The sequence below is a fragment of the Branchiostoma floridae genome, chromosome 12 (assembly GCF_000003815.2).
Source record: "Branchiostoma floridae strain S238N-H82 chromosome 12, Bfl_VNyyK, whole genome shotgun sequence".
NCBI lineage: Eukaryota > Metazoa > Chordata > Leptocardii > Amphioxiformes > Branchiostomatidae > Branchiostoma > Branchiostoma floridae.
This window is the reverse complement of record NC_049990.1, coordinates 20,768,810-20,795,691: the sequence shown is the minus strand read 5'-3', so window position 1 is coordinate 20,795,691 and position 26,882 is coordinate 20,768,810. Positions and strand designations below refer to the sequence as shown.

At 40.5% G+C, this 26,882-nt stretch overlaps 1 protein-coding gene across 1 annotated transcript in view; it reads right to left on the bottom strand.

Moving 5' to 3' along the window:
- Nucleotides 1-26,882, bottom strand: part of LOC118426866 (peripheral plasma membrane protein CASK-like) — a gene marked incomplete at its 3' end in the record, with an annotated part of 193,626 nt that overhangs the window by 58,191 nt on the left and 108,553 nt on the right. The window contains 2 exon segments of the mRNA XM_035836431.1: nucleotides 12,832-12,953; nucleotides 14,592-14,600. Of these exon segments, the coding sequence (XP_035692324.1) occupies nucleotides 12,832-12,953; nucleotides 14,592-14,600 (131 nt within the window).

Below are 26,882 nucleotides of genomic sequence, written 5' to 3'. Positions count from 1 at the left end.
GATGATCTTTTATATAATCAGACAGAGTTTTGTTGATGTTGGCGGTGTCGTTTTTTTGTAATGGTTTTTTTAGTCGGGCATTCGCAATCAGTGCATTCAGCCCATTGCCCGTAAAACATCAGCTGGATTGTTCTAGGTAGAGCCTTCCTCATGTGAGACAAGAAGTACATACAGTCACGATTTTACTGTCAAAAGAAAGCTAAAATATCATACTATTAATTTTTTTCTGTGTACTTAGATTTACCACTTACTTCTAAAGAGAGCAAAATATAAAAAAAAGCGTACCGAGTTAGGCACACTGTCCAGCGTAGCACAAAATTGGAAGGTTACATACACGAAATTGTCTCTCAGTGTTTGCCGCTTGTAACACGCAGCGCGAAAGGTTCATGAACCACATGAATGCATTTCTTATTCAAGTATGTTGTTCAAATCTATGAGTAAAAAATTCAGTCATCAAAATTTGACCACTCTCAGGCAACTAGCGATGGAGCGCCATGAGTTTGAGCGCAAGAAAAAGCGTACCGTGTTGGGGCACCTCCCGTTATATCCTTTCCTCAAAAACCATTCAGCATTATAGAATGCGAAATCCTCTTTATCATTAGAATACCGTATCAATATAGTAAGGAAATATACATGTATTGTACAGATGGACACACCCTATTTGGATGACCGTTACCACTTAGTCTAGTACATGCATACAGCACGACAAATATGCAGTTATCCAAATTACATGTATCTATGTCGCACAGCATATGACTCACATGTTTGTAATGAACTTGTAGGTTAAAATCTAAATCAAAAGAGGACATACCTGTGCCATGACGTCCTTATATCCACCTAGCTATAGCAACTCACAGATGTGCAAAAACCCTCTGACTCACAACAGTAGAGAACAAATACTAAAAATGCAACACAGCTCTTATATGCCTAGGGACCAATTTCCAAGGCAAATTCCAGTTTACATTTTGGAACACTTAGGGACTGGCCAATGTTAATGGTCACTGGGGCTGCCCTTTCCTTGTTATCCTGGTTCACGGGGAGTGGAGAAGGGGACATTACCATGTGAGCTATGTGTCCAGGAATAGCAGAGTACACATCGGGGTCAGCTAACACGGTAAACTAGAGACCTAGTGACGCCATGCTGCCTGTAGGAAATGTTTGTCTGTATCAAACTGTGGGGACAAAAAGACGAACCAGAAAGACAGAAACAGTGCTGGATCAAGGAGGAACCTCACAGAAAGGAGCAAGGGGCCAGTTGCACAAACTTTAAGATGCTAACAGACAGGCAGGCAGGCATCTTGAATGTGAACACAAAAACTACTGTAACATAAAACACAGTACTAACACAGGAATACTAGACTACCAGTAGTACTAGTGTCAGTCAGCCTTCACAGACTAGGACAATACTAGGAATAATTTGTCACCTAAAACATTAACATATAAAGCCTAAAGAGGTTGAATACTGATATTTCTTAAAACTATAAACAATGAGGTAACAAAACCGGAAGTGCCACTGCAGTACCTTAGAAAGCCGCTATGGGGCCCAATATCGGACTTGACCCTCATTTTCCCTGCTAAAACCTAACTGGTGAAGACAAAAAATAGAAATTACTCAAGCAACTGGATAAGATTTGCGATCTGGTTGCTTGAGTAATTACTATTTGGCTTATCTCATTACCTGGATGTCTAACCTTCATTGACGTGTGAAATAACTTATTCCTATCAAACAGATGGTAGGATACAGAAGGTACATGTAGGAAATGATACAGAAAGAGTCATCCAATGTCAATGTTAATGAAAGAGTCAACCATGTGAATACTAGTATCTGTTAGAACCAGGAGGAAATAGGTGTTGCAGAAAAACTCCTCTGCATTTACTAGAGCTTTAAAGATCAGGCATTGCAGAATCCTGCATGTGCAAATATGAGGGCCAGCTCAAAAGGTCCCCCTTGTGACTCATTCTGAAACTGCAAGTCCAAATTAAACTGCATGTCCAACACTTACTATACTATTGATATTTATGGTATATTGATATATTGATATATATGGTACTACCCGTATGTGACAATGCAACAAATGCATGTAACACAAACATGTGTGACATACAATTCTGTGTTACCTGGTTGACCTAACATGAACCAGGTACAGTCAAACCTGCCCGAGCGACCACCTCTTCTCAGCGACCACCTGGCCATTTCGACCGCTTTTTCTCAGTCCCGATTTTTTTTCCTATTGACGTAAGCATTAACTTGAATGATTAAGCAACCTTTTCTCAACGACCACCTGGCCAACGCGACCGCGACCGGCCCAAATTGGGCCCCTTAACGACCGCATCATTTTCAAAATTGAGGTTTTCATCGATTTTTGATGATAACTAGCGCGATTTTGTGCCGAAATCGACCAGTTTGCGTCGGATTTTGACTGCCATTACGTTGTTATGTTTAGAATAAAGACTGCGGCGGTCAATGGGTGGGTCAATGGGGCAGTCTACTGTAATATGGGAGGAAATTTCTAAGAAAGATCTGTGTAGCTCATACCTTTTAAAGAAAGATCTGTGTGAGTGCTTTTGTCCAACTGTACTGTACATTCACCCTTGGGTAAGTACGCTATTGGGACGTACCGGGCATAGAATTCGCAAGGTGCACCGTAGTTATTTCAGATACGGCGATCAAGAACACAGCGACGCATAAAGGCTTGTATGGTAACTGACAGCATCAAAGTTCCCTTACTGTCTAAAACGTTAGTGTACAAATATTATGCTGTATCGTATAAAAGCTGGGGTTAAATTTACATGTACAATTTACAGTGTGCGTGTTGTATTTGACATTAAATACCTCGCTTCTTTGCGTGCGTGCAGTGTGCTTGCTATTTGCCATTAAACACAACGGAAACCGTTATACTTTGCATAGGGCATGTTTTGAGTCGATACTCTTCTCAGCGACCACCTGTCCAAATCGACCGTTTTTGTCCGGTCCCCCGGGTGGTCGTCTTGGGCAGGTTTGACTGTACCTACAGAATGTTATCACTCATGACCCACTTTTGAGGTTAGCTGCTTATCTTGAGTCAGGTGGTCCCTTTATAACTTTGTTTACAAACCGATGTTTCTTTTCTCTCTGTGCTGTTTTAACATTTTTGGTTGTGGTCAACTGTCAAAACTGTTGAGATAGACTCTTTAAAAGATAACCTCATAACCCTGTTGACAATTTTGTAGCGATAACAAAACAGACAACCAAACCTGTCACAATAGAGCAAATCCAGATCACGTTTCTGGAACATACAGGAGACCAAGAGGTTACCAGTCTGCCTACAATGTGGTCCCACATACCAAAACACTTTACCTAAATACAACCCCCCTATAGACGCCTCGCACGTCCACAGGGTCCTAACCACCCTGCCAAGTACCCCTGCCTTTCTGGACTGTGTTCAAACTAAAGTAATGCCCTAAAACAATGCTGTACTGTCCTCTCCAGACCAAGCAATCTTTACTCAATGTATCAGAAGAATACCTTTGGACATACATTGTATGCATGGAATTAACAGACAAGACCGTCACAGACAGTTTTTAAGTTGATGATTTTTTAAACCATGTAATACGTACATGTAATACAAAGTTACCTGAGTGTATATAATGATGAAGACAGGTCTAAAAACAGTACAGTGAGATTAGCTTTTGCCTTGATGCTGATGTTTATTTCCTTGATTTCAATATCTTTAATACACCTTGACCAGATAAATTGGTTGAGATTACACTTCCTTCCCTCCAATCTTTTCCACTTCCCCCTTCTGTGGCTACAGGCTTTTGAAAATCAATCTGCACTGGCAGCAAGAAACAGATAAAAAGCATGAATGAAGAAGAAGTATGATGAGAAGATAGACACTCTTCTACTCGGAAGGAATATCTTCTTACACCACCTTAGCAAGGTCAGACCAAGGTGAGACTCCATCTTTGACTTCCTCTTTCTTCTGCAGTAAAATCTATAAATAATGGCGCGTGTAGGAGCCTGCGTCTGTGTGCGGCGCCTCAGGACCTGAGATACAGACAGTGCACGCCTCATTTCACCTGCATCCTCCAAGTCAGGCGTGACTTCCATCAAGCTACCATGACTTTGGGGCTGCCGCTAAGGTTTTACAACAAACGCACCGCATGTTTGAGATTCAGGACAAGAAACAAATTCACGGTACGACAAGTGTTCACACAAGCACCAGTTGTCATTCTTGTAAACTACTTGTGTATACAACACCGCGTCTATTTGCAAACTTCAAAGATATATGAGTGGCACTTTCACACTACATGTACATGCTGCACTACTCTCCAAGCAGAGTTTAGGCTCCAGCTGTTTTTTAATGTTTTTTAGGTGTTTTTATCAAGCTTTCTATTTTGTACCATTTTGCCTAAGCCGTGAGACATCAACAAAACGATACAAAATATAAAGCCCGATAAAAATGCCTAAAAAATGTCAAGAAAACAGCCAGAGTCTAACTTCTGCTAGGAGAATAATGCAGTACACCTTGAGCCATACCTTGAGCACATTAAAACCCACCACATTTATCAATAAGAATAGGGGACCATCCCGGTGTGAGTGGATAAAACAAATCTGTCCGTATATGCAGCTTGTACTGTTCAGTACAAACATGATGTGTGTTATGCCATGAGGTGGTTTACCAGGTATGCAAAACAAACAAAATACTGCACCCCAAAGAAGTGCGAAGCTGCTCAAGAATGTCAGTTATAGACAAAAATAGTTGAACATAATATTAACCATAGGATAAAATTCTTTCCTTCAAGCCAACAGTACACAGTGCCTAATGTGGATAAGAATCAGATTAACAATCCGAGCCACTGCACAGGGCCCCTGTGGTATATGTGGTTACCACTCAGGGACTTTCTAATGGAAGGAGTGATGAATGTGATAAAACATTGGCTTCAACTGACAACAGATCAAAGGAATTCTTCTGAAAGCTGACTAATCAGAAATCCAATAACTACAATGTGCCCTAATAACACAAGAATTATACTAGATGGTAATAATGAAAATTAATAACAAGCTCTCTAAAATGACTGTTACGATTCCCTTGTACAATTCGTGCATAATAATTAAAGATACAAATCACATCTAAATGTCATACCTTAAAGTTTAATAAGAAGGAAGAAAAAACTTTTGAAAGTACCTTATTAATACATGTATAAGCTACCTGATGGGATAAAAAGAGACAATAAACAATAGATTACTTATTCATGTCTTACAGCAGCTGTTAAGAGCAGATAACAGCAAATAAAAGAATTTACCATTTTCTGTCTGCTCCCTTCCTGATCATATTTTTGTTTCTTTCCACATAATCCACAGAAATCTTCGCCTCCGCCGGTTATCTGCATCAAGAAATTTGCGTGCGAACCGAGCACGGCATCTGTCCCTTCCCACTTTCCTGGAGAAAACGTCTTTCGCATTGTCGAAGCCTTCTTAAGTAGCTTCTTGAGGTGTTTGTGGAACTCCATGTTCGAGCACCGACCCTCAGATAACATGGTGAACTGTTGTTTGTGTGCTGCTCGGATCTGTATGGCTGTGGTTCCAACTTTCTCCAGAGCCTGCCTGCCTGTGTTTTTAAAACACTGCTTTGACAGTAATGGGTCAAGAGTTTTCCCAGGGCCATACCATTTTCTGTAGGGGTGTTCTAAAATCTAAATATCCTACTTATTTCAAAACTCTGCACATTTTACATACCACACATATTTCACTAATACTGTCCTATCTGGAAAACCTTTAAAAATGTACATTGGATGAAACAACCCCCTGCATATTGCAAGCACATTGGATAAAAGAAACCCCCTTTATCTAATGTTTTGGTGCAGACATGGTACAGTCCGTGTTATTGCAGGCTCCACACAAGGATGCACCTGTAGTGTGGCCAGTCAAGGGGAAAAGATGGGGATGAAGATATGGCCCTATCTACCTTGTAAGGACAAGGAAAATCCACACAATCTCTACGTATAATATTACTGCCGTAGGGCGGCAATTTCTTCTTTTGATAAATATGTTAAGGTCTTGTAGCATATTTGACAGCTTTGTAACAGAAAGGCTATCTCAAGAACAAGAGTCAAGACACAATACACTATATACATGTAAGTCTTGTTTCTTATAAGCCTGAAGGTTCTATGTAACATAATAAAGGCTATGGATATGAGAAACAACTGGAAAAGCTTAAACTCTTTGTCAGAATTTTCCTTGTTCCATTCTGCACAAGGAAGAAGGACTTTTGATACATAAAACTACACTCTATATTATACAGGTGTAGTTACAAGGAGGCCATTTCTTCGAGTAACCCAAGGTTTTACGTAATAGAAGGAAGGAAGAACAATATCAGGTTTTCCATAATAAAAGGAAAGCTACGACATATGAGAAAAAAACAGGAAAGCCTTATTCTTATCCCTAATCAGAACTTCAGACAGTTTTCCTGTCAAACACCTGTCGGAGACGGGATTTCCCTTACTACATACCTGGTAAACACGGTGTCTACCAGTCTATGTACGTACAGGTAGACAGTGACTCACCTGGTCACTTATTAGACCAGACAGGAACACACACGCAGGTGTGACGATGGAACAATGGACATCTGACTTGGGGCATTTTTCGAGGAGCTAAAAGTAAGCTTAGGAAATACAATAGGAAGGACATTCTTTAAAAGACCAATTTTACAGGTGACCAAGCCAGGGTTCTAGCTGGTGCATTTTAGCGTAGTGGGCCACTACGCTAAAATTTGTGACCCCTACGCTAAAATATGGGCCACTATGCTATTTTCAACTAGTGTAGTGGACTAGTGGTGCTTTGCTGTCATTTGCTTGTTCAACAATGACTAATCAATGTCTGAACAATGAAAAATGATGACATGCCACTCAAAACTGACCAAAAAATCCTAACTTTTAACTCAACATCTTCAAATCTCACCGTGGAAGGACCAAGACCCACCCCCCTCTCCACACCAATCTCCTGATTAGTCGCTTCGCTACCATGCCATTCCCACTACGCTAAAATAACATCCTGGCTAGAACCCTGCAAGCTCATTTGTACATTGTATTGAAAAGCTTAAAGTTTTGTCAGATTTTGGAAAGTACATGGAAACAAACAACAACACACTTTCTTCAGTTAATGACATTTCTTCAATACCATATCATTGTCAGAAAACTTTTCATATACAGTATTCTGGCATGATTACTATGAAAGACTTATCGGGATGGGAACAAAAACTATTTTGTTGTATTTACAAGGGAGGGAACCCTTTAATTTCTAAGCACAACACTCCAAAGCTCCAGTTCAAGTTAGAGAGGCTCCCTGTGCATGTGTGACATGTACACTTAGCGTGTAAAATCAGAACAGTCACCTATTGTTAACCATCTCAAAACAATCTGGGAGAAATGAAACCCCTGTTGTGGAACTGCCACCTTTCTTCACCTCAAATTAGAGCCATCAAATTCAATTGAGAAAACTTGAACCATACACTATGCCTTGGTCACACTAAACCAGACTGGATATATTCCTTGGAGGGCCCATAAGTCTCCAACAAAAATGGATATGGTTCACCAGGGCTCGAAATCCTTTTTCTGCATACCTGCACTGCTGCAGGTAACATTGAAAATTACCTGCACCAGACAAATTTTACCTGCACCACTCTGAATTTAGGAAGTATGGATCACACTAAAATTGTTGAGGAACCAGATTGCTATTTTTCCTTTTATAAGTTATAACTAACTAGAGTTCAACGAACACATACCTTTGCCAAATAAACCAGGTTTGTTATGTAGAATGATGTCCGTAGACATAAATGTGTTACTCATTACATTTTATTTTATATGCCTGGAGTTGGTTCATAACATTTCGCCATTGCTTATGCAAATTAGATCCCTATGCAGATTAGATTTACATAATAATATTAAATTGTATCAAGCATCATTTGCATAATAAATGTGTATTGATATTTCCTTCTTTCTTAGCTAAAAATATGACAAGTTTGAAAGTCCTATAAGGAATGCAGTGGATTTACAAACTTTTCTCATTAATTATGCAAATTAGCAGTCGATTTGCATAATTATAATTCCATCATGTAAGTCTTCCCTTTGGCTATCTACATACCAAAAACCATGACGATCCGTCAACACGTTTATATTTTCTCATTAATTATGCAAATGAGGCCGTCATTTGCATAATTAATATGCATTGATATTTCTCTCTTCCTCATCTATATATGTGACAAGTTTGAAAGTCCTATCATGAAATGCAGTGGACTTATAAACTTTCCTCATTAATTATGCAAATTAGTTGCTGATTTGCATAATTGGTATTCCATTGTGTACATTGTTACTTGGGCTATCTACATACCAAAAACCATGACGATCCATCAACACGTTCTCGAGTTATTCTCGTCCAAAGTTTGAAAGGAAATCGGCGACTGCAGTTCCAAACAAGCCGCTAGGGGGTCCAAACTTAAAGCACTTACTCTCTGCACCAAGGGCTATCTACCACTCAACAATCATAACCACAGCAGGTCCAGAACACGAGATAAAAAAAATTGAGGTTTTGCTGCAGTACCTTAGCAAGCCGCTAGGGGGCCCATTATCGAACTTGACCTTCGTTTTCCCGACCCCTACCCACCTACCAAATATTATTGGGATCCATCAAAGGATCATCATTTGCATGATAAATATCTATCGACATTTCTCTCCTTCCCAGCTACATATGTGACAAGTTTGAAAGTCCTATCATGGAATGCAGTGGATTTATGAATTTTCCTCATTAATTATGCAAATTAGCTGTTGATTTGCATAATTAGTATACCATTATGTAAGTCATCACTCATTCTATCTACATACCAAAAATCATGACGATCCGTCAACACGTTCTCGAGTTATTCTCGTCCAAAGTTTGAAAGGAAATCGGCGACTGCAGTTCCAAACAAGCCGCTAGGGGGCCCAAACTCACAGCACTTACTCTCTGCCTCAAGGACTATCTACCACTCAAAAATCATGACCACAGCACGTCCAGAACACGAGATATAAAAAATTGAGTTTCCGCTGCAGTACCTTAGCAAGCCGCTAGGGGGCCCATTATCGAACTTGACCTTCGTTTTCCCGACCCCTACCCACCTACCAAATATCATCGGGATCCATCCAAGGCTTCTCGAGTTATGCTGTTAACACACAGACACACAGACTCACAAGCCCAAAACATAACCTTAGCCATTCTGGCAAAGGTAAATAGTTGGTAACAGTCAATGCAGCTAATAACAATCCACATACACCTACATTATAGGACATTTATATATAAAACCCAGTACATGGACTAGCGCAGGTTAGGTGCAGCTAGACAACAAAAATAGACACAGCTCCAATTTTACCTGCACTAACCTGCATACGCAGGTGGTACATGTATTTTGAGCCCTGTCCACTCAAAAAGTAGATGTAAAATCCCTTAGACTACAACATTGATGCAGGTGGTATATTTCACTTGGGATGAGTCCCTGGTGGTTCGCTGCAGAATTTGAGTAATTGATCCACAATTGCCTCCGGCGGAAAGGAATGCTTTTGAAACTGCACTTGCCAAAAAGAGTGCGGAGAAATTTGCCTCAGAGGAATGTTACCAAACTGTGCTGAAGAATCTAAACCGCACTCAAGCCTAAAATGGAGATTATAGTGTGATTAAATTGTCTATTTTTATAGAAATAGACAAAAGAGAATTGAAGAAATTTCATACTGAGTATTAGCAGACAGAGCCAGGCAATTCAATACAGAATTCATTTCTCATTTAAGGATAATGGAACTTACTATTAATAATAATAGACTCTTGAATGAGATAAAATGAAAATGCTGATGTACGGTGTCAAAAACTATTCTCTAGAATTATTGGAAAACCGAATTACCCCCCCTTCCCCCCAACATAGAATTGTATTTTCATATTTTTATTATCTGTCAGGGTGAATTTCCCAAGTTTAGAATTTTAGTACATATTGTAAAAAATGTATCTGACATGTGTCTCAAACAGGTGCAAGGATGCATACCACAGTTTGACATCAGGGTCACATACCGCAGTTCTTATCAAAAATTCATAAACGAATCAGTTAGCGAGACTGCCCTCAGCTGCAAAGTGACGTCTAACTTTGGAACAGATTCCTTGTGGCAGATATTTGTGTTTAGCCATATTTCAATGCAGGAGACGCACATGTATGCCAACCACTGACAGCGACAGTTACTGTTGCGTCTTTCAAATCAACTGACATTCCAAATCCCCTCCAGACATTTTCTTTACTAACCTTTCTGGCAACAGTAAAAAGTCTGCGAGACCGTAAGAATGTCAGATTTATTTTTAAAACGGTCTCGTTTGTGCACACAAATGTAATAATATATCATTAAAACATTCCTAGTGTCAAAACCAATACAGACACTTAAGAAGAGAAAACTCAGACCAAGGTCAAGGTCCCTATGGTGTTCAACTTGAGACGGTCTATGTGGTAAGGTCATCAAAAACATGCACCATTTGTAAGGTCACTAAAAACATATATAAATGCCCAGTGGGGCATGAATAAGAATGGCAATGCTCACTGTACAACAATATGTCATGTCACCACCAAGGAGAGCTTTCCAGCTTACAACAAAGTTCTATTCTAGCTCACAATATCCAAATACCAGTCTCAAAGTCCTTCTACAGCAGAAGCTTCTTTCCACAAAACACTCTCACTGACAAGTGTTTCCTTTTCAAACACAACTTACAAGCTGTTAAAACCAATGAAGTTCAACAAACCAGCTTACAACAAAGTTCTTCTCTAGCTCACATCGTCACAATATCCAAATACCAGTCTCAAAGTCCTTAATCCTTCTACAGCAAAAGCTCCTTTCTACAAAACTCTCTCCCTGACAAGGCTTTCCTTCTGAATACAACCTACAAAACTTTTTTACAAGCCGTTAAAACCAATGATCACCATCATCTTCTATACAAATGTATCTAACACAGTAACCTTTTTCTCCAATCAACTTAGTTCCGTGCCCGGTTGTGATTTCTTAGCCTTGCACTGAGCAATCTTGTTAGTTTAAGAACATTATTACATTAAAGCAGGGTAAAATTGTACATAACCATATCTGAAAGAAAAATTGAGGAAGGAAGACAGAAAAAAAATGTGACTTCTACCTTGTGTGTTTCCATTATTTCCTCAGATTGTATCTTTCTGATTTTTCCTTCACAAAGTCCAGCAAAGCAGAAATCTTTCCGAATTTTAATACATTGCCACCTCCCCGTTTGATCTTTGTACAGCCTCGAATTATCTATAAATATCCCATGGCACCAGTCCCCAAACTTCTGCAGACAAGTGCTCTATTTTGTAAACAACCTACAGATACCTGGGACCTCAAGTGACCCCTTACTGGAGACATCTTTGCACAGTAATCAACAAAGCTTACACCTGGAGATAAGGTTTCCTTAGTTATGTGCGGGCAAATTAGTAAAACTCTCCAAGCCTTTCCGGTAAACAAACCGCCAAAAAACAGATAAACAAGGGACAGGTAACTCAATATCTTGACAGGAAGACCCTCAAATTATTGAAATTTATTGTTAGAAAAATGTTGCCACCCAAGCTTTCTGTGAGCAAGAAAATGTTGATGTTTTACATGTAGGTACAAGCATTATGCACTTAGATCTGAAAAAAAACTGCATTGCAGCAGGCCTGCAGTACTTATACTAACTGATAGATGGCGTTGGTGCAGCATGGTGCTACCCAACTTGGAACATCAGCCAGGCTTATCATAACTACAGGAGCTGCATAGGCCATTACATCTAATGATAAGGGGCTTAAATATGGTTTAATAGCAGTCATAATGAGATCATCTTACAGTATAAGTCATGATCGCTGCATGCCTTCAAAGCTGAATAGCAGTTCAAATACTGGCGACCAATTGACATTCATTTCAGCAATCAAGTGATAGTGAACTTGCAAGAACCGCAATGTTTGGGATCCCATGTTAGGTTGCGTTTTTAACGCTAGTTCACCTTTATCCACGGGGTTACCTATATCTGTGCTATTAAAAAGGGGTATTTTGGGCTATCAAGTCAGTGAATGGTGACTTCAAAGCACAATTCTTTCAAACTACTGCAGTTTGAAACCACTTTCTGTCGACTGGACATCCCTAAATACCCCGTATCTAGAAGCAATAGATATAGGTTACCCCACGGATAAATGTGAATCAATGTTACATCTATCATTTCAATCACAACTTTATATCAGTCATGAAGTTCTGATATTTGATGTAGGGCTGTACTTTTTTTGGTCCTAACAAGCAAATGTCCCCGATGGGACAAAAGGAACAGCTCCTGGAGACACTCATGGTAACGTTAGTTCACCTTTATCCGCAAGGGAACCTATATCCGTTGTACATAAAATAGGGTATTTGGGGACCGTAAAGTCCATGGAAGGTAGTTTCTTATCTAAATATCTTGAAGAAATGTTGACATTTGAAACCCACGTCTTTGACCGGAAATCTCTTATATAATACCCAGTTTTTGAAAACAACGAATCTAGGTTACCACACGGATTAACCCTTAAACTGCCAAACCCGGATATATCCGGCACACATATACATGCCCTATGTGCCGCACCAGGATTTATCCGGGAAAGCGTATTCCCCCGAAGTACCAACGAACCCCGGAAGTTAGGGACTTTGGCTTGTTTGGGGGGTTCTTTTCGGAGGTCAGCAGCCAACCCTGGCATTGATAGCATTAAATTTTTATAGTGCTGAAACTCTGGCAGTTTAAGGGTTAAGATGAACGTTATAAAGCGGAAAAAAAAGTTTTGTTCATACCTCGAGCAGCGCGTGCAGGTTGGTGTCCTGGAAGACGCTGTGCAGAAACTCCATGTCCTTCTCGTTCCCATCAGTGAGCGCGTGGATCTCCTCAAGGCTGTCCAGCACCTGGGCAACCGCACCTGCAACCATGGCAACCACCTGTCAATCATCCTCCTAATGCTGTTCTTCTACTTCTCTAAAGCTTTTGAATCATGAAGTTGTAGAGTCCTGACCACAAATACCTGTGAAATACCTTTTATGCAACGAAAGTGGAAAAGTTTTGACTAAGTTTTGACCAATTGCTCATAAACTTGGCCAAACAAGTGCCATATACTTAGTAGTATGTGGGAATGGCTCATACATGTATGCATATAATACAATACATGTCTTGCAATGAAGCAGGAAAAGGGGAGATGGGTGCTTTATAACAGAAGGAAAACTGATTCATGTTTGAGAGTGACATTCCCAAGAAAACAACATACTATACGTTCAGCACATGTTCCAACAAAAATATACATTTGTATCTAAGACAAGACATAATATTTTGAGGGTGCATGAGCATCTGACTAAAATATTAATTTCTGGATTCATTCACCTTTGGGTTGCATGGTGCAATAAGCATATTCAGACATGTACACAATGAACTGATTACAATCGATGATGATAATGTTGATCTAAAAATTACAAACTAGAAGATGGTACATGTCTATAACATGTCAAGGCCCATTTATTGAAATTCAATGTTTGTACCGGTAATTATTTTCTGAATTAGATTACTAAATAATACACTATTACTGCAAATGGCCTTGGTAATTTGTACCACAAATAATGTTTTATCTTGATGATTGAATGATTGGCTTAAGATCACTCAAAAAGCAAGGCTATGACAGGGAAAGAAGAAGTAATATTAACAGGGTGTGGCCTGGAGATATGATGGACAGGTTTGGGTGTATTTATTCATTTTTTCCATGATAGCTAAATGGCTACTGTGGCACATATTTTGAATGGCTACAGATGTGCAAGTGCCTTGTGAAAAATGATGGTAATTTTGGTTGAGCAATATACAATATACATACTGCATGACAGGGCAGGCTATGCACTTGTATTGCTACAACTGTCAAAGACCATCAGTGAAGGGCTTTAGAGACTAGTACAATGTATATTCTGATGCTTCCCAGCCTCATGGTAATGCCAAAATCCTCATACATATAAATCAGAAACTGTCAAACTTTCTTGTGTTTGTCTCTCGGGATATACATACTAACATGTTCAGGATACAAAATGAACAGATATGAAAGAAGGATTGTACAAAAGAAAAAGGCAACTGAAAGAATTATACAAAATTCTTTCTGTGAATAGGATTAGTAAGGAAAGAACAAAAGAGTAAGACAGAAATGGAAACAGAAGTGTTACATGCAAGGTCTGAGAGTACAAAAGTGGCAATTTTGACCAATGATGTAGCAAGACCTGCTTTGCAGAAAGAAATCACAAAACAGATGTTGGAAATGAATATTGCTATGTTTCCTGATTTTCCCCTTTTTTCTGACATGCAGACCTTCCCTTGCTACATCTGCTTGCAGATTGAATGCAGGAAGTGCAAATGAAGTAGCAAGACCTGTTTTGCAGAAAGAAATCTCAAAACAGATGTTGGAAAGGAATATTGCAATGTTTCCTGACTTTCCCCTTTTTCTGACATGCAGACCTTCCCTTGCTACATCTGCTTGCAGATTGGATGCAGGAAGTGCAATCTACACGTGGAGGAATGCTGGGATACCTACTTGAGCAGACTGCGGCATCAGTGAGTGGAGCCACAGGGAGAGGGTCGCACACCGGCGACAGGGAGGGACACACACCAACAGCAAGGAGAGAGAAACAACAGAGCACACACCATTAGAAGTCAACATAGCCTACAAACGGACAACATGTTACAGCTGTCTTAGTGCTGTTATTCTGTAGGTAGTGAACACAATAAGCTTCTTCACTGAAGGCTGTTTCACAGCTTACATGTGCTATTTTGGAGCACAAGCCATACGAATAACAGGTAGACTTCGTGTTACATGTTTCTTAGTACTGTAATATTGTAGGCACTGTGTACACAACATGACTTTTCAAAGGCCACTTTTCAGGTGCTACAAGAGAGTACATGTACATGACATTAGAAAAATGTAGGCCACAAACAGCCTTAGTGTTGTACTTTCTTTAGCAATGTTATTTTGATGTACATGTATAAGAGAAGCTTCTTCACTGAAGGCTGTTGTACAGGATACAACAGAACATACATCATACATAAGAAAAACATAGACAAGTCCACAAACAGACTCCATATTATGGCTATCTGTTCTGTTGACATTGTAGAAGCCTCTCCAATGAGGACTGTTGTACAGGTAACATTTAGTTGTACCACACACCTGGGCTAGAATTGCCCTAAAACATGTTAGAGGGTATGACGATGTTTGTAATAGTTACAAAGGTAAATGTCCCTATAGAGTCGATTCCGAGTCACCGAGAGGGTTTTGAAATAATATTTGTAATAAGTTTGAACTATTCTAAGCAAAAGAATATTTCAGTCACTGAAGTTCTAAATTGTTCAAACAATTGAAAATGAAAGTTTGAACATGTTTGAACCTATCTATATATGTTGGAAACATTGGTAAATTAATGGTACAAATATCTCTTTATTTAGAACAAGTTAGAAACATCTATGTGTTTTTGTTATTGTTGGAACATGTGATCATATGTTCCAACAATTTGCGTCATTTTTTTTCTCCATAAAAACTTTTATTACCCCAATAAACAAAGCTGCTAAGATGGGCCTTTTGTTTGGGTCTTCTATCTTTAGATTTTCTTTAGTAGACACTAGTGGCTCTTTTGTGAAAAGCTGTCAGACAGACACAATTTCCTGTACTTGGCAGGGATGTGTGAATTGCCCTCTTCCCAGCCCACTGACCCAGTTTCATCATTTTGTTTCACTGTTCGAACATATGATCACATGTGATCACAAATGATGAATCTATGTTGGAACAGTTTAGAAACTAACAGAAATAATGGATTTGATGTTAGAAATGTTTCTAACATGTATGAACACTATAGAAAATATTTAGGACATCACACAGATGTTGTAAATAGTTCTAAACAGTTACTTATCACATTTAGAATGTTATAAAGATTTTCAAAATGTTGGAACAAAAGGCAAGAAAGACCCTCTTGGTAATGTGGAATCGACTCTAGCTAAGGACAACCATATGGTTCAACAAGGACATTTGAACTGATATTGAAAGGGAATGATCTCAGAAATATGTGGAGCCTCCAGGTTGAAGAGAGCAGAATTAGAAAAGGCTGTAGGAATGACAGGAATGAAGAAATGCTGGCAACAAGTTGGTCAAATGTTTCCCTGACATGCCCCCCTCCCCACATCTGGTCTTCAGATCACTGTACTGAAATGTTATGGTTTAAAACCCTTTATATCTTATCTTTGCTTATAAAATGAAGATTTATCTTTAAGGTTTATTGCAACAACCTTGAGGGACCCCATATGTTTTATGGCTCAAATTTGGAGGTGCATCTAAACATCATTAATTTTTATCAAATCCTTAAATCCTCACAGCGGGTACTCTATTTCTTTATTTCAGGCTAGTTGAAATGCCACAAAACTTCACAGAAACTAAAATGTAATCTGCAAACTGTATGGTACAAAAACCACAGGGGGAAGTCACTTTTATCTGTAATTAATACTTTCAAGGGGAAAATTTATACTGAGGTAAAAACATATGAAGGAAGAAGAGAAAAGACTGAAGACTAAGTTTTCAAACAAAGACAAACTGTTTCAATATAATAAGCTGGTAAAACTGTTAGTTGTGAGTGAAATTCAGGATATTCCATAGGTCAGAATTGGGAAGGAAGAAGATAAAATCAACTTAATTTTCCAACAATTAGAAGGAACTACATTGTTCAGAGTGAACAATACTAATCAAACATAACATTTATTTACATAAAATGACAGCAACCAAAGTAAGTGAGATAGGCATAAAATATGTCACTAATCTTACATGTGTGTGACAGTAGATAAGAATAACAATGAAGATAAGAGACATAATGTGACAATACCAATGATGATAAACGCAACACAAATTGTATCAGTAATACCATTCTTTCACCTCGGGTGTCAAAAGAAACCCCTTTGCGGGTGTACCAACTCTAATTCCCAATACAAGTCTGTGTTCTAACTTTTATTGCTTTGAGCTACCAGCAGAAGTTGCCATTTTGGGATTCTAAAAACATGTTTACACCCCCTCTCATCTCAATGGACCAGTCCTTGTTATGCAGTGTGTCACATGGTCGTGACATTGCAACACTAGCCAACAGAGTCAGTTACTCCTGACCATGACTACGGTCCTTCATGACAAGTTCAACGGAAAGACCCCGAAATATTTGCCATTCTGACAACGAGACAGCTGCCAATTTACTGTGAATCACAATCGTTTCACCTCAATTTAATGCTGAAACATAGTGGTTGAGTGTAGAACAACAGATGTGATTTTAGTTTTACAAAAATATATTACGTGTTATCATGTTCCGTGTATCTTTGAAAATATAGCAATTTAAACGGTCACAAAAGAAACTAGCCATAAGAAAAACAAGCATCATGCAGATATGCTAATCCTTGTTTTTCTCCTCAATTTCTTCCCACCAGTCTGGAAAGGATTAATTTGTTTTGATATGTAATTGAACATGACATACAGTAAGTAAACAGAGCTGTCAATGATATAGTTAGAATTCTGTTCCACATTTCAAAAATTTTAAGACGTTCCCAAAACATTTTAAGACATCAAAGAATCTTTGGGATGTGAGCTGCAAACAAATATACAGCTACAGACTTTGTGTCCAGGAATTATGTTGAAAGGTTTTGGTTTGTTTTGACAGCGACCAGGCCAAGGCTTCCTGAGAAAAAATCAGTCCCACATGGCATGCCTGTACTGGAGCCTTGGATGCTTTTATAGATAGCAGCAATGGTAGGAGGTAAAATAGCCTGGATACCAGACTGTTTCCAAGGCCCACACAAGCCAGCTCCTTGGCAAAAGGGCCAAAATCTTTGATTGCTTATGTTTTGTTATTGTTTTGTATGTAGCCTCTTAGTCCTATTGTCTGTATAGCTATTAGTTGTTATTGGTTGCCATACATTGTACCCTGTGTGATTGTTGAGCAATAAACTCATTCATTCATTCATTCAATGCTTATCTATTCATGAAAGCTCAAATCGAAATCGACCTGCAGGCCACTTTTCATAGAGGCCTTGAGGGATAAGGTAAGGGTTAGATAAAAAAGGACAGAGATGTAGATGACAACATTAAGTGTTACAGACATCAGTCTATCAACATATGTCATTTCATATACATGGTAGAAATACATATACATAGTAGACGAAAAGAGCAAGAAGAAGTAAAGCAAAAAGCTAGTTCATGGTCCATGTCCATTTGTTTTTATTATTGCTAACACCCCAGCCATTCAGAGAGAATATGTCATGAAAACATTGAAGATGAATACCACTTTGTTACGACCAGTCCTTAGAAAGAGAAGCATTGTTTCAGAATATTAGATTTTAGAACCAAAACTCTTACTGGTACACAGAACAATATTTTCCATACACTTGTACCTTGTGCGATTATTGAACAATGAAGGTACGCAAGGAGGCGGGGGGAGGGGGCAGATGATCTAATCAAGCCTGGTCTAGTCTCGTATTCTCTCACGAGATTGAGACTAGACCATTCTCCGCGTCCAAGATGTACTGACAGACATCGAAAATTTGGAGGTACGTTCTCTACCTTTAATAAACAGTCATTGTTCGAAGAAAATTGATAGTAACTTGAACAATGAAGTTCATTCATCATTCTTGTTAGGGGCTGAGACAGTAGGATAGTAGACACATGTATCTAGAGATAGGCTGCCAAAGTGGTAGCAGGCCATTTGGCTTCCCAGACTGAATGGGTTATCCTCTAGCCAGGTGGCCTGGCATCCAGCCTAGTTTGAAATCTTCCCAGTGTGAAAATAATACGTTTAATTTACAGAAAGACTGTGATGTCATGGAATTGTGCCAAATGTACCTGACTACAGATATAAATACTCACCTACTTAGATTTCATTATAGCTCCAAAAGCCATAATAAAACAATGATTGAGTGAACTTTAGGGTCAAAGGTTATAAAAGTCTAACTGATCATTCCATATAAGGGCATGCGATCAGAAACTGAGACTGCCCCCATCCAGGGTAGAGCATAAATCCTGGGGTTTTCCATAACACTGGGGTTATCCTTAAGGCCCAATTAAAATGTGACTGTTTGAAATTTGGTAGCAACAAAGAGCATAGTATGACATGTAGTGGACAGTACCACATTTGTTCAAGGGGAGGACAGGGCAAAAGAAAGTTACTTAGTTAGACAGCCAGAAACTAATGATTTTAATTTGTAGCAGTTCTAGTCACAAGATACAGAAATGTGTGGCTTGTATATATTTTAGCAGAAACCTGCAGAGTACAGAATTTTTATGTAATACACCCCCTCTCCCCCAAAATGGGAATGCCTTCTATTACAGTTCTACCTCTGCAAAACTGGAAGTCCAATGTACTAGTCCAGACTAGTTCGGACTAGTTCGGCCCAGTCCGAAGTGGTCCGAGAGAATTTGGACTAGTCCGGACCTGTTTGAAATTGGGTCAGCAGGTCCCAAGTGGTCCCGGCTGGTGCCGGGATGGGGTCCAGGACTAGTCCGGCAGATCAGGTAGTCCGGGACCACCAACAACCCTCCAGGACTTAGTCATTTTTTTGATCGGGCTAAGAATGTCAGGGAGCTGTGCCGCAACGCCCCCTTCTGTACATCGGGAGCATCGCACTCTCCAAGTAGATGTACAGTTGTGGGCTTGTACATGTAGTGGCAGCTCTGCGTGCTCTGCCTCCCCCAGACCCTGCTGACCCAGAACAAAGAAATTGCGGGCACTGCTAGTCCATGGTCGTAACGTCAGTTTGGAGAACGGAAACTGACTGAAGTATGAAAAATATTATGGTTACCGTATCAAGGTAGTTTACTGGCAGCAATTTATGTTGCTTTATTAACTTTCATTACAGATATCATTTGTAATTGTATATCGAAAGATTTACTGTGAAAAAAAAAAAACAGCAACTATTCATCTTCCGCAAAGAGTAGGACAGGCCTAGTCAGATGATGTAGGTGCGGGAGGACAGAAAGTTACTCAGCATTACCCTGGAGGGCACTGGCCCCCACTATCGTTAGAACTTCTTTATATAAAGAGCCAACCTCATGTTTCTGTCACTATTTGATTCTGTACAAATGTGTTGTCCAAACATGGCCTGTCCCAGGAGATGGGTCTCGTGGGATTCAGTGCCAGGCTTATGTAGAGCTTACCAGATTTCCTTACTTCACCTCTTCGTGACCTCTTCGGGTAAACTCGGAAATCATTCCGCATGAGTGAAACTGTGAGTTATGTCACTGTAAAACATTAGTCACAATTTTATGTGTCCCGGAAAACGTGAAAAACAGCGTGTTTTTTTATCCTGGTAAAATAGATAATGAAAAACCTCCAAATGAGATAATCGGCCGAAAGTTAAAGATTTTGGCAACCATTGTTGTATTTGACATTCGGAGCAAAAGTCAACATGTGGCTCTGTAGGTCGCCCACCCGCTGCGTTAATCACCGCCTGCTCTTGTTCGCGTCACGCCCACCGTACGCTTGTACACACTACTGTTTATTTGTTAGCGAGCGGAGAAAACCGTAGCCTGAGTATCATCATCCTCCGTAGTAACCACTGGCTAACGACTTTCGCTTGCTAACCACGGAAAGCGAAAGTCGTTAGCCAGCAGTTTACTACCGTAACGGAGGATGATACAGGCTAAGAAAATCGAGCGGACGGCGTGCCAATGCGAGCGCGGCTCTGCGGGGCGGGTTGTAAACGGGCCTGCGAGCGCCGGGACCAGCGCGGCAGTGTTGTGTAGGGTGGTAAAACGGGTCAATGGTCGCCTGACAACTAAAGACATTTGAATGAGTTTTTGTCGAAAAAGAACATCCGTCTCGGCAGTATTATCCTCGGTACTTCTCGCCGAAATCTGTCTCCATTTTCGCCGCGTGCGTCCTCCTGCGGTAAATACCGGAAGTTATGTACTCCAGGCGGATTTGTAAGGGAACATCCCGTAATATAGAACTCTGGAACATCATGTTGTATGTGTTATAAACTAAGAAACAATGTGTTTACTATATCAGCACCTTTTTTTCTGCTTTCATTCTCCACATTGTGAGATCAGAGGAGTCAGTCCATGCCAAGGTAATAATAGCACCTCCCCTCCGGCGCTGCGCGGGAAGGCAATAAATAATCCCTCTATCTGTCGGAAAAACTCCCCTGGCAACTGCCTGCGCAGTATAACTGTTTCTCTCAAAGGGTGAAAAAAAAACTTGTGATAAAAAGTTTTGGGGAGTAACAAACACATGAAATCATTTCTTATTCGTGGTTATCAAAGAATGTGAGAAACGTGACGTGACCTTATTTCCCACTATTTGGAGAACTATAAAAAACACTTCTAAATCTTTATTTCAAAAACAGGCCTAATCAATCTACTTTTGAATTATGAACAACAGTGTAGCGTTTGTGTTCAATAAATTGAATAATGGTCAGACTCAGAGGTAAGTGGTATTGATATCATATTTGTCAATTATGCCATTATTGCAAGATTTTATAAGGCGCCAATCCATTCTTCATAGAGGTGTCTGAGAGAGAGCATATGTTGACTGTACATTTCCAACATATAATAATATTTTCAGCTAGAGCCAAACGTCTGCTTGGGGAGTACATGTCCAGCGGCAAACCGCTGTCTTCACAACAGACTCAGTGGGGGGTAAATGTGCTATGGAAGTCTTGAAGGGAACGTACGATAATAACGCCGGTGCAGGGGGGAGGATCCTTTGAATCCTTGATTCCAAAGTGAAACGACAACATTTGTAGTATTACGGACGGGCGAAACTGTTGAATTATTGTCCGTCTTGGACGAGATAAGGCCATGGAAACTTTTTCCTCTTCACATGTGCAGAGACCCCGACGCACCAGACGCACCTCCTTCCACAACAATCGTGTCCGAACTGTCCCTTACTGATTGAATGATTCGCAAGTCCACATGGGCTACGACGCGCCAGGCCTGCTTCGCGCGTTTTCAGTCTAGATATAAACAAAGAAGAGCTAGAACTCTTCAGTATGAAGTAACGAATTGAGACTAGATACATATAGAAGGAGAAGCGTACAATAAACGTTATCCAAACAGCAATTAATGGTTTCAGTAATTCAATGTCTATGATTTTACGAAAAGGTGCAAAAAATTAGCCTGATCGCTCGGAATTTCTAATTACAACAAGCAGAACGTGTCTATATTTCAGCAATGCCGACTGACCCCATGCATATGCATGTTCCCACTTTTTATAAACCACCGTCGTTTGAGCTTTACTATAGTAGTTACCAGCTTTTCTCATGTGTGGTTTTATCTCAGATGAAACATCGTTAACGTTGTTTCATTCAATATTCACGCCTAGGGCAGATCTAGAAATGTTCAGTCAGTGAGTGTGGCCGCCGTTCTTCCACCATGAATCAGTCTTTTACTGAATCTTAGCATTTTGCGACAAGCGCTCACCACGCACGGTGGAAATCGGTGGCAAAAATAATTTATGCCCTCCCCCCTACTCCGTAAAACAAAAAAATTAAAATCTTACTCACTGGTTCGCAGATGACCCATGCAGCTTCGTAGTCCCACACTTTCTTTGGTCACAAATGGCCGTAGTATTATCCCTCTGTACCCCAATGGTGGACTTTAGAACAGAAATTCTCCATCATAGTTCAAGTCGACTAGCTTCTGCGTGTGTGACCCTCCAGTTACGCGCCAGTTTTTGTCCCATATGGATGGTCTAGTCCCCAGGGGGGAGACATAAACAGACAAGACAGGAAGAGGGCGGCCCGGACCTACTCTCCAAGCAGAGGCTAGGCTCCGGCTGTTTGTGAAGTTTTGTTACTCGTTTATATCGGGCTTTCTATATTGTACTTTTTCTTGATGTCTCCCGGCCTATTGTTTAGTCACATAGAAATTCCAAGCTACACGGTGCATAAAGAACAGATGTAAAATTTATTAAGTTTCTGACATCTTGCATCGGTTTACGCACATGCTCCTACATGTACGTGACCTGTGTCAGACGTCAGGTTGAAGAACTTGACAAATTATGTATCTGTTGAAGAAGTTGCATGAATAAGAGAAACTGCCACTATAACGTTTGACTTCATTACATACTTTTTTCTGAAATAAAAGATGTCCGTGTTTCATTTAAAAAAACGGCTCGCCCATGCTTGCAGTGAAGTAACCAAAGCTCGATATTCTGTTCAGACACGCTTCCGACTGTTTTTCTCGTTGAATAGTTGCTTTTTAGTGGTGTTGGGACAATCAATCCAACGACAGAAGAGAAACGGAAACCACACGTTATTTTCATGTGCCAAAAATGAACCAGTCAGTCTTCTGCCGCGTTGCCGATTTTGAAAGAACGTTCCGGAAAATCTTGCGGCGCCCGTATGTGGTTAACCGTAGTGATTCAGTTTGGAAGCAAACGTGGCCATAAACGTCTTTACTAATCCGTGTATCGTACATTTCTGCGATCTTGTGGATATGATTGTATTGTAAGAATTCAGAGGGGCGAGTAAGAACAGAAAGAAACAAACATGCCGATACCGGGGATCGAACTTGGCCCGGGTCGGCGGATTACAAATCCAACGTCCAAACCACAACACCAAAAGATCTAGAGCCGTTGGCGTGGTTAGTTTGGCAGCGCTTAAACCCCACTGTTACAGTATGTCTAATGTCCACTGCACCCGTATGTATGACGTCAATACCACGAAACAAGCCGGACTCCAATCCAATTGCGTTCACATGGGCGATTCTGGTCAATCGGATTGCTCAGAAATCCACCGAATCCAACTCGCGAGGTGGATTGCAATCCAATCGAAAATGGGCAATCCAATCGGATTAGTTGTGTTCACATGACAAAAATGTAATCCGATTGGGTAATTTTAATCGTCCTCCTTTAACTCACTTTACAAAGATGTTCTGAGTTCGAATCCGTTTTTACTAATGTGGCTCTGTAGGTCGCCCCACCCGCGGCGTTGATCATTACCGCCTGCACTTGTTCGCGTCACGCCCACCGTACGCTTGTACACACTACTGTTTATTTGTTAGCGAGCGGAGAAAATCGTAGAAAATCCAACTCGCGAGGTGGATTGCAATCCAATCTTAGATGTTCTGAGTTCGAATCCGTTTTTACTAATGCCACCGATCTTGTGTCCTTGGGAAATGCACTTCACACTTCTTTCCTAACAGCTTCGGCTAGGGCCAAGGTCTAGGGCCGTCCCTCGGATAGGACGTAATTAGAGGACCCGTGTTTGAGGTGAGCCAAAAGAGTGGTTGAAAACCTACAGTCCTTCGGCCGCATGTCGGGCAATTGCTGTCGTATTAAAGTCACCTGAGTTAGCACCGAAGACGATATAAGTAAATTCATTTAAGTTCGAGTGATTCAAATTTGTGGTTGGGGGAAAATGGAGAGTTCGCGCTGGTTTTGAGTTAGCGGTAGAGCCACCCCGCAAACTTAAATGCATTCACACTACTGTACTGAAGCCACATACAGCAATGTAATGGAAAACCCGGCGCCTCTATGAACCGCCAGTCGGAAGCCGGTCATTGGTTACTCGGCAAGTGTGCTTAAAACGGACAGAACAGTTCACCTTTGACTTTGACAGTGCTGGCGTGATCAACTGACACTGATCTATCTACCCTCTGAATACGTAGTACAGTAATATGTTTCTACCATAGTACTATACAGAATGCGAACTAGAAAATCGTTCATTGTACGTATGTGTGTACGTGTGGCAGTAGCAGGTGCTAGTACCTCAAACATGTCATTATCACAATACAGTGACAATGTATACTACGTACATGTAGCGAGAAGGTGCGAGAAGGTGTTGCCGTAGGTGGCGCGAGTAGAAGACATAAGGAAAATGTTCGCGGTGGTTTCAAATTTGCGGTGAGGTTGCCACCGCGAAAACCGCGAATATAAAACTACCGCGAAAGTTTCTACATTTACTATTTGACAACGGTTTTAACTCATAAATACGGAGATTTGTTTCTGATGATAAGGTGGTGTCACACCTGCGTATATTTCCGCATGAAATTCTGTCAATACGCCGGCCGTTCGCCCAACATTTGGAATGTTTTGGAATACATTGAATTATACGTCATCTGGAGTATGAATTACGACTTCAGCGTTCTATTCCGCATGAGGTGCATATGATTTGCATTTGAAGTGCGCAACATAATTTCTTTGCTGCGAATAGCTGCGTCTGAGTTACGTATGATAAGCGTATTCCGGATGCACACAACGTCTGCCGACCGCATGCCTGATGCACCTGGTGCTCAATTACATTCCAATCTCTGTTACGTATACAGTCAAACCTGCCCAAGACGACCATCCGGGGGACCGGAAAGAATCGGTCGATTTGGACAGGTGGTCACTGAGAAGAGTATCAACTCAAAACATGCCCGATGCAAAGTGGAAATGGTTTCCGTTGTGTTTGATGGCAAATAGCAAGCACACTGCACGCACGCAAAGAAGCAAGGTCTTTAATGTCAAATACAACACGCACACTGTAAACTGTAATTTAACCCCAAAATCCGACGCAAACTTGACGATTTCGGCACAACATCGCGCTAGTTATCATAAAAAATCGATGAAAACCTCAATTTTGAAAAATGATGCGGTCGTTATGGGTGCCAATTTGGGCCGGTCGCGGTCGCGTTGGCCAGGTGGTCGTTGAGAAAAGGTCGCTTAATGCTTACGTCAATGGGAAAATAAATCGGGACCGAGAAAAAGCGGTCGAAATGGCCAGGTGGTCGCTGAGAAGAGGTGTCGCTCGGGCAGGTTTGACTGTACTTTTGTTTGTTAGCATTGCCGATTGAACATTTTGTGTCAGAGGAATAATTTGTCCTACGTATACTTTTGTTTACAAGCAGTGCAAGTAGAACATTGATGAGCAAACAATAAAAGATATATACACTGTTAAGATTGTGTTAGTTTTCACTTTGCCCTTAATGATTCCCTATATCATCTAGGTATGTAATAATAAATCAAATACCCAAACGCTTTGCATGTAAAATTTCGGTGAAAATAAATACACATACACTCCACCAAACATATTCAAGATGTTTAACAAACACGTAAAATAAACAATTATGGAACGTTCGCCCTTGATCGCAGAACGAACGATACTAACTGGTGACCTATATATGTGGGCATTCGTTATATGCATGTTCATGGCGTTGCGTCTGCGCTGTAAGTACGCTATGTACTCCTAATACTGCGATATCCGCGTATTACTGCGTATAAAGCGCAAACATATAGCGTCTCCATACCACACTTGACCAACGTGGGACCCATGTATTGCGTATCCATAACGTTTTAAGCCCCGGTCACAAGAATCGTACGATTGACTGCGATGGAGGTTTTATGCGCGGCATAAGCGCAGTACGTCGTAAGTCGGGGAAGAATCGGAAGCAATGGTTTAAATATACAAAGCCGTGGTCACAAGAATCGTAGTGCATCGTACGATGAGGTCATAAGAGCGTACCTGCGTCAATCGCAGGTAAATCATAGTAAATCGGGGAGCCTCCTATGACGAAAATAGAGCTGAAATGGATTTTGAACATGTTCAAAATTTCGCTACCGTCGTAAGATTTTATTTGCCCCCAAAGCAGACTTCATTACGGCAATTTTTGTCTACTGATGAGGTTTTAGATTTATGAATTTTTAGCATGTTGTGATGGTTTCAGTTTTCCCTGATATTGTCGATATTGACGAAAAGGGAAAATATATCAGTCGCAACTGCCACAGTCGCAACCAGAGAACAGCGCGCCCCGCACAGGTGATGCAGACAATTGTTTGATCGCTTCATGCACGTGAGTTTATAATTAGATCAAATCTCAGCTCTCGTCGGTCTT